The sequence below is a fragment of the Ovis aries genome, chromosome 16 (assembly GCF_016772045.2).
Source record: "Ovis aries strain OAR_USU_Benz2616 breed Rambouillet chromosome 16, ARS-UI_Ramb_v3.0, whole genome shotgun sequence".
In the NCBI taxonomy this organism is placed as follows: Eukaryota; Metazoa; Chordata; class Mammalia; order Artiodactyla; family Bovidae; genus Ovis; species Ovis aries.
Window position 1 is genome coordinate 9,266,003 of NC_056069.1, and position 15,730 is coordinate 9,281,732.

General features: G+C 49.0%; 1 protein-coding gene across 2 annotated transcripts in view; it reads left to right on the plus strand.

Moving 5' to 3' along the window:
• Positions 1 to 15,730, plus strand: part of ZNF366 (zinc finger protein 366) — a 64,428-nt gene that overhangs the window by 36,850 nt on the left and 11,848 nt on the right. For both annotated transcript variants that reach the window (XM_060400236.1, XM_027980014.2), the window contains 2 exons: positions 4,988 to 6,339; positions 9,756 to 9,947. In XM_060400236.1, the coding sequence (XP_060256219.1) occupies positions 5,002 to 6,339; positions 9,756 to 9,947 (1,530 nt within the window). In that variant the 5' untranslated portion in view covers positions 4,988 to 5,001. The remainder of the gene's footprint in view (positions 1 to 4,987; positions 6,340 to 9,755; positions 9,948 to 15,730) is intronic.

Sequence of the window (15,730 nt, forward strand, 5' to 3'; positions counted from 1 at the left end):
CAATGGAAAACTAAATTTGACTTTATGTTAGTCTTGGTGGTATTTAGGAACTTAAAAAAAAAAACGTTATGTGACTTCAATTAACTATTGCACATGTGAATAGGTCTCATCACCAATTAATATTTTCTGACCAACCTAGGAAACTCAGCTCATGCTATGGGTGGATAGATTACTTTTTATAACAAAATGAAAGGAATTCAGGTTTACAAACTAAACAGGGGACACAGGAGCATCCAGAAGGGCCCTGGGGTCTGGCTACCAGGCATCTGGTTCCCTTTTCTGGAGTCTCCATCTAACCCAGGGAGTGACAAGGCAGACCATTTATTTCTTGAGAACACAATGCTCTACCTGCCAGATGCATACAGAGATCCTTCTGTTCCTGCCAATATCGGGAACTCAAGACTGAAACATTACTTGCCAAACTTACACCTGCAGATGAGGAACTCAGCAGTACAACCACATATATAGTTAAGACAATTATGTTGAATCATCAGAATATTTAATTCTAAGATTCAAAGTCTTTTTCTGTTACCACCAATTCAGAAAGAACCAGGTGATCCAATAAAATCCCATTTTGGAGGAGCCTTATAATAATATCCCTCTGTATGAATAGAGAGAGGTTGGCAGTCAATCCACGTGTTTCCCCTCCCGCCTTCCTGTTATCCTCCCACGACTGCCCACCCTTTGCTGCTCTCACTGCTGCTTCTTATGCTTCAACTTCTCCACTTGCACCTCCTCCCTGCTGCCATCTTTGCTGAGGTCAGAGCTCCAGGGCTGACCATGTAAATACAATGCCACTCTCTCAAACTGAAAGGGAAGCCAGCATCTCCAATAGTAAAATGTAATGTTTTCCAAGGAAACACTGGAAACCTTCAAGGAATAAAGAATATCAGAGAATATATTCTTTCACCAATTTCAGAATGAATAGAAATCATTGTTGTGGAATGAGGATAAACAGATCTGCCCCTGGGATGCTGACTCAGAGTGACTCTTCAAATAGCATTTACTGGACTGAACTTCCATTCCAATGAGAACCACAAAATACCAGTAATTTTATCTGGGGGATATTTATATTTTGGTGCAGTAGGTGAATTCCCAATTAAAGGGCATTATTAGAAGAAATTTTTTTCCCCCAAACTAAATGTAGTTTCTTCTTGGTTAAGCCTTGTATTTCTAATTGGTCTTTACAGTTCAAAGAGGAGATTTTGTTTTTGTTTTTAAAATCCATTCATTCCCCATTTCCTCATTAACTAACTCTCATGGGTAACATCTGTTAGAGAAGACATCCTGAACCCCATTTTCCTCTAGAATAGATCAACCCAATATTCTCCTCCTCAAACCATGTGCTTCATGACTTACAGCCTATTGGGTTTGGTGGCTGAGTATACTTAGAAGAAAGCCAGGGACCTTAGAACATTCTCTGACTACAGCAATGAAAATGCATGATTATTCTAAGGCCGCTCCCTCTCCACCCTCACATTAGTACAAAGGATAGACTGCCACTAACTTCCCAGACATTTCCTTGGGGTGGAAGAGTGAGAGTAATCGCCCACTCCTGGTTCATGCTTCATAGTTTCAATCCAGGGGTCTTTCTAACTGCCGCCTTTCGGACTTTTCAGGCACCTCTTTCCTGACTTAGTTGCAGAATCTTGTCCTCTAGCATTAGTACAGCCAGGATTTAGGGCTTACCCTGAATCTGAGAGTCAATTCAGAGAGCGATATCCTTGGGAACTGAGCCAAACAAAAGCACACGCAAGGTGTATATATTGGGTTCTTCCCACAGTGACTGCCTGAGAATTTATGTGTCCTCATGATCTGATTAGGGACATCCTCCAAAAGTCACCTGCAGTCTATATAAATGTAAGATATAATAAAATTCAACATAAAAGTTTCCATATGGAGACTTTAAGAATAAAAGTAAGGACCATTCATTTCTTCTCTCATCCCACAGTGGTTTATTGAGCACCTGCCTTGTGCCAGGCATGATGTTGGGGACTGGAAACCAGCAGCACATCCAACAGACCCAGTCTCTGCCCTCACAGTCCAGCAGGAGCTGCAAGAGCTGGTTTGCCAGTGTTGCCCAGCACTGCCCCAGTGTCTGAGACTTTGAGTTTGCCACACAGGTCCTCTGTCTCTGGGAAAGTGACCTCTTATATTAGGCAGGGACAATTCCTCAGCTTCCCACAGACTGGCTAAAATAGCTCATGAGACCACCCCGTCCTCTTTGTCCCAACCCAATCCCAAAACCCTTTTGTAACCAAAGTCATCTGTTATGAATATAAGACTTGAAGATATGTCCATAATAGTGAAGAGCCATAGGGAAGGGATGAGAGTATCCTTACACTAGAAGGTTGATCTCCATACTAAGTAAATAAACTCATCCTGGTCTTTCCCATTGGCTTTTTTGAGTGTGGTTCACAGTGCCTGCTGGGACAAGACCAATTCGAGGCAAATAGGTATAGCCTCGGTTTGAGGAGGCCCAAAATGCCAGTCACTGTTGACCAAGAAAACAGAGCTTGGAAACTCAGCTTGGAAAACAGAGATGAGGTCAGTTGGCTTTAATCCCTGATTACCACCTCAGGCCTCCTTTCCTGTCTATCCTTTCTTACCATGCGAGAGTACAGTATTAAACTGTCCAGTGTTAATAAGCTTTCACAAACACACCCTATTTTAAGTATCCAACAACCCCATGGGGATATGCCAACCCCTATTTCACGGATGAGAAAATCAAACCTCCAAATTAACTTCCTCATTTTCCCACAGCTACTAACAAAAAGCCAGCGCTCAAACCCAGATCCTCAGGCTTCAAACCAATGCTCTTTGCATTCTCCCATAGCTGTCTACTTTGACGATTTCAGTTCTTTATTTTTGCACATTATTTCAGCACATCCTGGCAGAGAACTGGCTTCTAACCTGCTGTTTTGCTGGGAGCCGCCACAGACTATCAGCCAGAGGAGGGCCTGCAGTTCCCCACCCCCTGTGCTGACCCACGCCTCTCTTGCCTCTTGCATGGGAATACCACATCTTTCAAGGATGCCAGTGGAACTATTTCAGAGATAGAGGAGAATGTGTAGGCTGCAAACTTTTAGGTCTTTCCGAGTCTGTTAATATTTCTGCAGAGGCCATTCAGGGTTTTAAGTTGACTGATAAAAGGCCTCCTGAGGAGACATCTGTTCTCTGCTCTCCCCTTCAACACTCCCCATCTCTGATATGGACTTGGTTTCGGGGTGTAATTCTTTTACCATCTCCCCCCGCCGCCCCCGCACCCAGGGCCCTCTTTGTCACCTTAGATTAAAAAGACAGGGGTAATTAATAACTAGCAGCAGTTACAGCTGACTTCTGTCTCAAGAAGGTCAGGAGGAAGAAGATCTAGTTCTCCTTGACCTCTGTAGGGATCGGCAGGGCTCCTTAAGATCTGTATGCAGGAAGAGGCTTCTGCCTTACAAGTCTGGAGAAATGTCCATGGATGAATCTCAATGCTTTTTGAAACCTCTTGAGTTATAATTTTATTCTAGAGAGGGCAGACTACTATTTTAGAGGTGGTGTATATATACGCACAAGTCAGAAACTGGGGGAGGGGGATTCTTGCCATATTAAAATAGGGAGAAAATTAAAATGTGCGTATGTAAAATCTCTGAATTTGCAGACATAATTCTGCGTTCATGTTAAAAATCACATCATCTCTGTTCAATAATGTTTCTTCACTTTAGTAGGTCAGTGGTGACACAATAAAATTGCATTTGCCTCACCAAGGACTACAGAAAATCACTGGTCCTGGAACTTTCACACTGCACTGCTCAGCAAGTGGTCATTCCCAGGGGCCAGAGCCCTGTGTGAATCCAGAACCTATCCCAGCCCTGTCTTCAGTGGCTTGAGGCCAGACCTGACTCCTAACCAGGCTGACTGGTTCTGTAACAGCATCCCATTCAGGGATTCCCATTCATCCTGAATCCCATTCAGGCCCAGAAGATCTAGGTAGAAAGGGACTTTGCTGGAAATGTGAAGTCAGCCATCTGGTTCTTTCCACCTGTACCCAAGCAAGGAGGCTACAAGATTGGCAAGGAGACATGTGTGAGGAAGCACGGCCCCTGGCTGAGATTCTGGCCCCAGAGGCTCTCCCAGACATGCCAGGGAAATCACAGGTACCAGAGGAGTCACCAACACCAAAGACCAAGCTCTATGATGACGCCTGTGCGAAGGAAGAGACACAAGTGCAGTCTGAGAGACTCACAATCTTGGGATTTTTTTCCCTGATATTGCTTCACGTGGAAGGGTAGAATGCACAGATTGCCAGAATGACTCTGTTAACACTGAAGTATATGCTTTTCTTAATCACATTGATCTTGTCTGCTCAATATACCCCAGCAACCTTGCTGGGGGTGGATATCCAGATAGTCTGAGACCTGTAAACAGTAAAGTCTCCTCTCCTGTGTGGCCTTCAGTATCCCCATCCCCCAGCAGCAAAGGCCCTTAGACAGGGAGAGGCAGTGGAGATCAATTCACTTAGAGAAATGATCCTAAAAGACATTTAAATCGCCATTTGGCGGATGCAATTGCATTTCAAGCTGAAAGAAGGTGTCCTAGTTCTGACTCCTGAACTGAGTATAAGTGGGATTTCAGCACGTTATTTCATCTCTCTGGGCCTTGGTACTCTCATCTTAGATGGGGAAAATGCCCGATGAATTCTCAGGTTTCTTCTCAATCCAGCCCGTTCTCATACCCTGCCCCCACCCCAGCCCCAGCTATGGTTTTGTGACTGTGGATTTTCACTGAAGCCCTAGGGTCCCACTCCAAGAGGCCAGTGCTTTCTACATTAGTAACCAAGTTTGCAAGGGGGAAAAATGATATTTTAAACAGCCTTAGGATAAACGGGGATGGCTATTAAACAAACATTACTCTCTATAAATTGGTACTGACATCTAGCCAAAAATGTTAATGGAAAAAAGGGATTTAAAAAAAAAATAAATAAATTTCTTTCTCTTTAAAGGAAAATTGCTAAGGATGCAGAAGGAACTGAAGATGGTCAAAGACGAAGATGTGCATTTCAGTTTGGGTGTGAAGAGGGCACCCTCCTTTCCCCACGGCCTGCAGCCCGTGGTTTCCCGAGGGAAGGCTCCCCCAGGACACCCTTTCCCGGAAGCTCTCCGGGGGCCGTTTTCCCAGTTCCGGTACGAGCCTCCTCCAGGAGAGCTAGACGGATTCCCAGGGGTCTTTGAAGGAGGAGGGTCTCGCAAACGCAAGAGCATGCCCACCAAGATGCCCTATAACCACCCCGCGGAAGAAGGGGCTCTCGCCCTGCACCCCGAGGAGAACAAGAACCCGGGGCCCCCGGACCTCCCCCTGCTCTTCCCGCCGCCGCCGCCACCGCGGCCCAAGTACGACTCGCGGATGATCGACCTGTGTAACGTGGGCTTCCAGTTCTACCGCAGCCTGGAGCACTTGGGTGGCAAGGCCGTCAAGCAGGAGCCCGTGAAGCCCAGCGCCGTGTGGCCTGCGCCCGCGGCCCCTCCGTTCCTGCCCGCGCCCTACCCCTACTACCCCAAGGTGGCCCCGGGCCTCGTGTTCCCCTTCTTCGTGCCCTCGGCCTCACCCTTCCCCTTCAGCCGGCACGCCTTCCTGCCCAAGCGGCCGCCCGAGCCGCCGCTGCCCCGCAAAGCCGAGCCGCCCGAGAGCGAGGAGACCAAGCAGAAGGTGGAGCGGGTGGACGTGAACGTGCAGATCGACGACAGCTACTATGTGGACGTGGGCGGCGCGCAGAAGCGCTGGCAGTGCCCCACCTGCGAGAAGTCCTACACCTCCAAGTACAACCTGGTGACCCACATCCTGGGCCACAGCGGCATCAAGCCGCACGCGTGCAGCCGCTGCGGGAAGCTCTTCAAGCAGCTGAGCCACCTGCACACCCACATGCTGACGCACCAGGGCACCCGGCCTCACAAGTGCCAGGTGTGCCACAAGGCCTTCACGCAGACCAGCCACCTGAAGCGCCACATGATGCAGCACAGCGAGGTGAAGCCGCACAGCTGCCGCGTGTGCGGCCGCGGCTTCGCCTACCCCAGCGAGCTCAAGGCTCACGAGGCCAAGCACGCCAGCGGGCGGGAAAACATCTGCGTGGAGTGCGGCCTCGACTTCCCTACGCTGGCCCAGCTCAAGAGGCACCTCACCACGCACCGGGGCCCCATCCAGTACAACTGCTCCGAATGCGACAAGACCTTCCAGTACCCCAGCCAGCTGCAGAACCACATGATGAAGCACAAGGACATCCGGCCCTACATCTGCTCCGAGTGTGGCATGGAGTTCGTGCAGCCCCACCACCTCAAGCAGCACTCCCTCACCCACAAGGTACTGAGGGGCTCCCTGCCAGGGGCGGGGCTGGGCCGGCCCGTCTTTGGAGGAGAGGATCCAGGAGCCCTGCGTGGCTCCCCACCCCTAACACGTGTAGAGCCCTAATGTTCTTCCTCACCTTGAAATGGGAGAGAATGAGGAGCCCAGCCATCAAGCCTTTTCCCATCTAGACTTCTAGAGTCTCAGGTGGGCCGAAAAGGAAATAAGGCTATTTGGAGAGGAGGGTGAGGAAAGATGAAGGACACATCACAGAGGGTCCTTGTGCTGTTGCTTCTTAGCCTCCCAGATTTCCTAAGATTTCATTTCTGGAAACTTCATCCAGGGCACTAGCATGAGTGTGTCGTTAGTCTCAACTACCCAAGACCAGCTTTGCACCTGGGATACACTAGTCAGAGCCTTCTAGAAAATTCTGGAAAGTTCTCTTGGTCTTTTTCTGCTGAATCTGTGGCTACCTTTTGGCTTAGTTTCTCCTTTCAACTGCTTCATTTACAGGAGACTCTGAGGGGAGCAGAGTCTTGGCCTGGGTCCAGCAGGTCCGTGCTTCCCCCACTGAGCTTCTGCCTCTTGGTTGTAGTGCTCTGTGGTTTGCATTATAGGAGGCATGAGTGCATTCTTCTCTTCTGGGTTTGGTTTTCTCTTCCCCTGTCTCAGATCTTGAAGGAGAAATATAGGCCCACATGTCTGCCTTCAGCCTAGTTTGCAACCAAAGCCCTAGAGTCACTCAGGATGAACTAAAACAAGTCCCCAGCGTGTCCCTGAAATCTTACCCAGCTAAGCTAACTTAGGTCAGCTTTAAGCTTCCAAGAGGGGACGTTTGCCCCACTGACCTCTACTCTGTCACCCTTGACTTCAAGTGGTTTTCTTGGCAGGAGAGACTTCTAGGGAGCCAGAGTCGCTAAAACATTCTTTCATTCTGAAAGGTCAGTGGAGGACTTTGCCCAGCCAAGATAATATTTCTGCTCTGGCTTTGCGGGTTTCATCTGATCGGTTAAGACCAAACAAGACAAAATGTGTAGCTGCCTTGGCTCTGCACAAACAGCTGCCCTGCAAAACGCTCCTTAGAAACCCCCAGAGAGGAGATGCCTACCTAGTGCAGGAGCCATCAACAAAGAGCCTGAACTGAGAGGCAGTGGCCAGAGGGACTGTGTGCTGATTTCAGGGATTCCTATATGTGTGGAAAAGGAATCAGATACATTGTAGAACGTATAAAACTTATGTAAGATTGTTCCTGTACTTGACTATATGATCTATGTATATCATATATGATATGATATGATAAAGCAGATCTATATATAGATGATATCATAGATGACATCATATAGATGATATCCCGTTATCATTTCAATCACAACCAAGTATAGAAATCTTGAGAATAGAGATACTGAAGTAAATTTTAAAACTCAGTAAGAAAATAGTTTTTGTTAATAATTTTAAAATCACTGAGTATGCAACACATTTTAAAAATTCATCTTCTTAGGAGAACATTAAAATTTAGATCTCTCCATTAGCATAAATCCTTTCTCATCTGCAGTCACCTAGACTAGACAGTATTCCAGTTAGGAAGAGCCCAGCACTCCATTTGAGTGCTTCATCTAGAAAGGCTGAGGGACCCAACCAAGATTATGCAGTCAGTAAATGGCTAGGCAGGGACCCTAACTCCCACCCTTTAGTGCCAGGGGCTCACCAGAATTGAGGAGTGGTACTTTCTTGTGCAGTTCAGTTCACTCGCCCAGTCGTGTCCGACTCTTTGTGACCCCATGAATTGCAGCATGCCAGGCCTCCCTGTCCATCACCAACTCCCAGAGTTCACTCAAACTCATGTCCAACGAGTCGGTGACGCCATCCAGCCATCTCATCCTTTGTCGCACCTTCTCCTCCTGCCCCCAATCCTTCCCAGCATCAGAGTCTTTTCCAATGAGTCATCTCTTCACATGAGGTGGCCAAAGTACTGGAGTTTCAGCTTTAACATCATTCCTTCCAAAGAACACCCAGGGCTGATCTCCTTTAGAATGGACTGGTTGGATTTCCTTGCAATCCAAGGGACTCTCAAGAGTCTTCTCCAATACCACAGTTCAAAAGCATCAATTCTTCGGCGCTCAGCCTTCTTCACAGTCCAACTCTCACATCCAGACAAGACCACTGGAAAAATCATAGCCTTGACTAGACGGACCTTTGTTGGCAAAGTAATGTCTCTGCTTTTGAATATACTATCTAGGTTGGTCATAACTTTTCTTCCAAGGAGTAAGCGTCTTTTGATTTCATGGCTGCAGTCACCATCTGCAGTGATTTTGGAGCCCCCAAAATAAAGTCTGACACTGTTTCCACTGTTTCCGCATCTATTTCCCATGAAGTGATGGGACCAGATGCCATGATCTTCGTTTTCTGAATGTACCATGTATTGAACGTACTTTCTTGTACTATGTCCCAAATGAAAGAAATGGAAATATAGGCAGAGAGAACCTTTCAACAACGCCCCGCCCTAGTCCCTATGAATGAATAACAGGCCATATGGGTTTTATAAGGTACAGTTGTTAGCTAAAGACTTGTCTAAACCTGTAATAACCCTAGTTTTATTACCATGGATCTCTACATTTTCCTTCCCAAAAGTCATTCTGGGTCAAAATTTCTTCAGCAGCTGTTTAAGGGAAGCTCTGGTTGGCCAGGATTAGGTAATGTTCTACTCACGCCGTGAGTGAGTCCCTAGACATGCTTTCAGTTGAGGGCGTCGACGCTTAAGTATTCAAACACTTCTCCACAAACAGCATGGAAACTAGAAAATCTTCTTTCCTGTTTTCTAATCGAGAAAGCTATCCTCTGCCAAATTTCTCTGTCGGACAGAAGCTGGCTTGGAGGAGCTTCATAGTCAAATCACGCTGAGGCCACCATGGCCTGTGGGAACCCAGGGTACCGTCTTAAGAGGTGATTATCAAGCTGTGATTTTTTTTTTGAAGTGTGGATCTGATTGTGTTTGAATTTTCAAGTCCATTAATGAGAACTCAAGAGAACGTTGGTTTTCATACGGGAAATGGTGTAAGTTCAGGAGGTTTTGTTTTTCATGATCATGAAAGCTGGGTTAGAAACTCATTTTAGCTAACATTCCGCAGTGCTCTCACCCAAATCCTATTAATCCGTGAGAGCTGTTACTGCAGAATTAACCCCAAGCAGGCAGCAGGAACAACAGAAGCAATAGCTGTCTTTTCCTCTAACCATCTGGCTAGTTGATGAAGATTATGTAATCAACACTTTTAAAGAAAATAGTTATTTGACAAGGCTACAGCCATACTGTTTGGAACTCAACATCTGTCACCAAGTTCTTGGTGGATTTATGTGTCAGAGAGAAAAGCAAAGACTGCTGTCCCGACGGCAGTCTATACCTGCTCACCGTGGTTCTTTTGAATCTTGGCTGCTTCCAGGGCGTGAAGGAGCACAAATGTGGGATCTGCGGGCGGGAGTTCACGCTGCTGGCCAACATGAAGAGACACGTGCTGATCCACACCAACATCCGTGCCTACCAGTGTCACCTCTGCTACAAGAGCTTTGTGCAGAAACAGACCCTCAAGGCACACATGATTGTCCACTCGGACGTGAAGCCCTTCAAATGCAAGGTGAGCGGTGGGCCTGAGGGATGCGGAGACGAAGGGCTCAGCGCGTGTGCGTGGTCAGTGCTGTTCGGCTCTTTGTGACCCTGTGCCCTGTAGCCCGTCAGGCTCCTCTGTCCGTGGAATTTTTCAGGCAAGAATACTGGAGCAGGTTGCCATTTCCTACTCCAGGGTATCTTCCTGACCCAGGGATCACACCTACATCTCCTGAGTCTCCTGCATTGGCAGGCGGATTCTTTACCCCTGAGCCACCTGGCAATCCTAGGAGAGCTCAGAGGGCTCTGCAGATGCGGGGGGAAGTCTCCTCAGAAGGGCCTCTGCGGCTCAGCGTACGTCTGCGGCCAGACCCAGGCCATCTGCTGTGTCTCCACCACAGCTGTGCTCAGCTGTGCCCCAGGAGTTGCCCTGCTTGTCTCCCTGTGGAATCGGTCAGTGTGCAGGGCCTGGAGGCAGACAGTCCCGGGAGAGCTGAGGGTGGAAGGACCATTTGGAGATTGAGGTCTTTACAGGATGAAGGTGATGTGGAGGGCTCCTGTTCTAGAAGGCAGCAACCAGGTGCAGCCCTCTTCCCCTGACAAGCCAGAGACAACACAGAGAAGTCAGAGAAGCTTCCCGCCCTGTCTGCTTCCCTTCCCCCACGCTACCCGCTCCCGGCCTCCTGACACTTGGACTGAGCAGTGTAATTTGAGGGCAGGTCTCCCGGAGGGGTCGAAAGAGATTTAAAGGTTAACCCCTCCCATGACTTCGGAAATGCTTGCTTGGGCAGGGGAACAGCTGAAGTGCTTCTGTTTATCCTGAGTACCGTGGGGCATCTTTGTTACCGTCGCTGTGTTGCATTGGCTTGGTGGGGTTTTATTTCCTGCGCTGAGATGAAGTGTGGGCTGGAGGCTGTCAAGTCTAAGGCACTGGCGGGTGCTGCTCAGAGCGCTCGGGGTGTCCAGGCTGCCCCCTCTCCCCATGCTCTTCCCACTCCTCAGGAGAAGAAATCTCGCTTAGGGTCAGATAGTTTAGCTCAAGGAAGCTACCGACAAGTGACCCCATAGCCATGAAGGGAGGGTTGAGAGGGCAGCAGAGGGAAATCGCCAAGTTCAGATATCATTAGAGCCTTTCTGTTTGAAGCGGCTGTTCCTTCTGTCTGTGCTGCGCGTCTGACAGAGTCCAGTGACATTCTCTGTTGATCCCTGTTTCTGGAGTAGGGGTCCCTGCTTCCAGGGGCTGTTGCTGCCTTCATCCCTCCGTAGTATGTCCTCCCACTTGAAGGAACCCCCTGTGAAGCTGACTTCTTTCCTGTGCTGGCCCCTCCTGGACGGGGTGAGAGGGGTCAGGAGCCAGAGCTTCCCTAGACCTGATGGGCATTCTCCGGAGGTAGGGGAAGGAGGGGTCTCCCCCCAGCCCTTTTCCTGCCACCCACTTGTGTTTCCCCTGCTCTCCTTCAAGTTCTCAGTGGTTTGAAAGTCAGTTTATGTCCATCTGGAGTGATCTGAGCTGAAGGGGGAGGAAGCTGTATGCATGACGATGTACATAATTTGCAGGGCCTGGTGCAAAGTGAAGATGGGGGCCCCTAGTTCAGATGTTATTCACAATTTCAAGATGACGAAAGCAGAGCATTACACCAGACCCAGGACCCTTCTGATCACACGGGGCACGCACATGAAGCCAGGCCCAGCTGCACGAGCCTATGGATGCCACAGACCAGCTCTTCTGTCTCCCTGTAGACATGCCTTGGGTTTCCTTCCCACCTCACTGAGACTCTTGAACCCTTCATTATTTTTTAGATTAAAAATTTTTTTTCTCTGCTCATGCCATGTAGTATGTGGGGTCTTAGTTCCCTGATCAGGGATGGAACCCCTAGTCCCTGCATTAGAAGTGTGGAGTCTTAACCACTGGACCACCAGGGAACTCCCAAACCCTTCACTTTTCCCAGAGCTGTTCCCACCCTCCTGGGGCTTACTGTCTGCTACAGAAGAGGTGTGCCATGAGGGGCTCATTGCCCCTTTTCATTCCTTGTGTTGAGTTTACTCTTGAGCTTCAAGGACAAGCTTGTATTTGTATCTGCTGGTGGCGGAGCACACGAAGTTGTTGAAATATTGCATGCTTTGCAGTCCCCTAAAAATCCATGTTCATCCAGCCCAACCCCCTCCCGCTTTACCAATTCAGGGCCAGCTGTAGCGGTTAAACCAGGTAGCAAACGTCTCTGACATGGAGGGATATGATAAAGCAGAGCCAATTCAGGAAAAGGGCTTGCAGGCTATGTGTGATTTGGGGGCACAGAGGCAGTTCTGTTTCTGTGCCTCAAGGGTGCAGAGGATCTTGGACCAAGAGTCCCTGAGAATTCAGAGGGTTCTCCCTGGTACCAGGGCACAGAAGACTGGACTCAATGGGGCCAGTGATGCAGTGAGCCAGGCCTCCACTCACCCTGATAGTAGAGCACTACACATGCTTCACAGGGTACCAGCTGGTCAACTGCAGAAACCCAATCGGACCTCTCCTTGACGGTGGATAAGGCTTCAGACATCTACATGATAAAATCCCATAAGAGAGGGGCTTGAAGTGTGAAGTGCCAGCTCCTATATGAGGCAGTAGAACTTTCCAGTGGGAGGTGGGCTTGGCCATCTGCAAAGGTCACTTCTTCCTGGTGAGCAGGTCCTCCAAGGAGATCACAGGAGGTTGGAGGCTGCCTGGAAGGGAGCGTCAGTCATTCAAGCAGAAAGGCCTGGATGTCAGTGTATGTTTGTCCAACTTCGGTGGCCCTTCTCTGTTCTTAGACATTTCTGATGCAAGATCAGGTGTCAGTCGCCTCATCTAGAGCACGCATCTCCCGACAAGGGCAGACGCACTGCCAGCCTCTCCCTCGCTCTGTCCGTGCCTCCCTGCCAAGCGCTTGGTGTCTTCAAACCTTCACTGTTTTTCATTTCAAAGGAATTTCAGAGCATGTCAGAATGTACAGATTATGTAATGAGGGCATGTCTGTGTGTTTATAAACTGGTTCCAGACATCACTATGGGATAGGCCATCTCCAGATGGTGTCCTGTGACTTTGCTTCTTATTCATGTCATGCTGGATTCTTGGAAAGCTGGTCCTGGGTGGGGTTTGTTCAGGTCTTGGAGTTGGGAGAGGAACAGAGAGCCATTTGCTCATTGCCATGCAAGTCACACCCCTCAGAGAGGAGCGGCTGGCTGGCTGCATGGTGATGCTGGAGAACAGGCCTGGACAACTAAACCTGACCTTTATCATGGGGAAGGGTATTTCCCTTTACGTGGCTGACATGGCTGGAAGAAAAGAGGCAGACCTTGCCCCAGCCATACTCCAAGAGTTGGCTCTTACCTGTTGTTGCTCAGTCGCTCAGTCATGTCTGACTCTGCGACCCCATAGACTGTAGCCCACCAGGCTCCTCTGTCCATGGGATTTCCCAGGCGAGAATGCTGGAGTGGGTTGCCATGCTCTCCTCCAGGGGATCTTCCCGACCCAGGGATCGAACCTATATCTCCTGCTTTGGAAGGAGGATTCTTTACCACTGAGCCACCTGGGAAAGCCCTGACTCCATCTCCTTTACCCCAAAACTTGCAAAAAAAAGGTGCAGGGAAGAGTCTTTAAGTAACAGATTCTTATTTCCTGGGATTCTTACCAATAAAAATCCTTCCTAACATCAATCCCTCCTACTGTGGTCACATGAACTGATTCTCCCTGGCTCTGGCTCAGTGGAAACAGCTGTCCACAGCAAGCAGAAACATTCGTTTAGTGCAGGATTAAGCATTAACAATAGGATGGAAAATTGGAGGAGAGGAAAGGTTTCCATTTAGTTTCTTTTTTTTTCTTCTTATGAAAAGTTACTGCCCTTCTGGGTTCTTTTGCTGTTGGCTCAACTTCTGGACTCCTTGCTTCTTGGAGCCAGCTGGAGCTTCTCCAGAGACCTGCGCCTGTAGACTTAAGCCATGTTTCAGAAATATGCTTCCCAGATTCTGCGTAAGCACGAAGGGCTTGATTTGGATGCTGTCCTTATAGCGGCCACGCTCCATAATAGCAAAGAACCAGCTGCCGTCTTTGGGAAACCTGTCCAGGAAAAGCAGTCATCCAGAATTTCCGGGACAAATTCTCCTTTGAGATGGGTGAAGCCGGGAGCTGCCTATGTTATGAATCACCAGGTCATCTGCAGCCTGCCTGAAGCAGAGGGCTGAAGGCTGAGGGAAGAACTGATAGAAAAGGATGAGGTCTCCCTGAGAAGCGTCCCTACTGCCTCTGCCAACTTGTCTCCATCTCCCCCTCAAGCTCTCAGATGCTCCAACCCAGTGGGGATTTGCAGGCACCTGGTGATTGGGATCAGGGTTCTCAGGCTGGCATTGAGGGGGTTAAGGCAGTGACCAGATAGCAGCCTTTTGGCAGCAAAGCCCTCCTCAGCAGAAGGAAGGATATAGCTGTATGAACTGCCTGCTTAACAATGCCTCGCATATCCCCAGGGGCCCGCCTGCAAATAGATTTCATCTTGCTTTCTCTTGTACTTTTCAAAGCTTCCTGTTTTCTCACGGTCCTTTTGGACAGTTTACAGTCTCTTTCTCCCTCCCTCCCTCTCTCTCCCTTTGAGGAAAGGAACACCCTTCTTATTAAAAGAGAGAGAGAGAGAAGGATTTAAGGGAAGGGCAGCTTAACGGAGGCCATTCTCCGGGGCTGCAGGCTGCGGCTCTTTGACCTTTCCTCTCAGAGCAGGGAAACAGGCTTCCTGGAGCATCGCAGTCTCAGCTGTGTGCCTCTGCGTGTCTGGTGGGCCTCTGGCGACCAGCCCAGTAGCTGCCCGCTGCCATCGCCCTGCCGCTGTGCGCAGTGGCTTCTCTGGGACTCCGGCTGTCAGCACTGTCACTGGGACTCGAGGGAAGTTGCCTGGACCAAGGAGCGACTGGGCGCCAGGAGGCGGAGTTAGGAGCTTCTATGCAAAGAGGGAACAGGGCACCTGCCCGCTGTTGAAAGGGCTGAGGGAGGGTCAGAGAGCCAGGTGATAGGCTCCCCAGAGCCTGCAATCTAGGGTGAATCTTCTCTCTCCATCCACATTTTCCCAGGGCTGCGTGAGCCACACCGGCTTCCATTTCTGTGATGCCTCAAGTAACTGGCAGGTGTTTACTCGAAGGATTCTTCGCTTGTTCTTCCTTAGCGTGCCTTCCGCATAATTTGGTTTAAAAAGGCAGCACCCTCATCCTCAAAGAACTTACCCATTTCTGGAATGTGACATGTGCGTGATAGTGGCAGTAATGACCTATTTATCGAGCACTTACAGCTTGCTCAGCCCTTTACCTGGACCAGAAACTCGCATGGGAAACTGTGATTACCGTGGGCATTTTACAGAAGAAGAAATGAAGCAAGTTCTGTATTGCTCTGGGGTTTCACCATTGTCTCTCTGCTCTGCCATCTCAAAGTCTAATGATCCATGCAACCCATTTTTAAAGGACAGTTCAAGACATTTGTCCAACTGTCAATTACACTTTGATATCCACTTCCCTTTTTAAAAGTAGGTTTAAAGGTGGGTATAGGTGGAAAAGCTGATATTTAATGTCAGAGGCACACTAATACTGCTCATTAGAGCAACGGAGAGTTAAGGAGGGCTGGACTGGTCGAGATGACCACCTGTGAGATGAAATATGACTCCTCATCACTCCAGCAGCTTCTGCATCAACACCTATCCTGGCTTTAATTTCCACAGACCTTGGCAGGAGGTGATTCAGCAAGTGTTGACTTGGGCAGGCTCTGCACCTCATGTCTCGTGATTTAAGGGGGCTGCGTAGATGACTGCTTTCCCAGGAGAA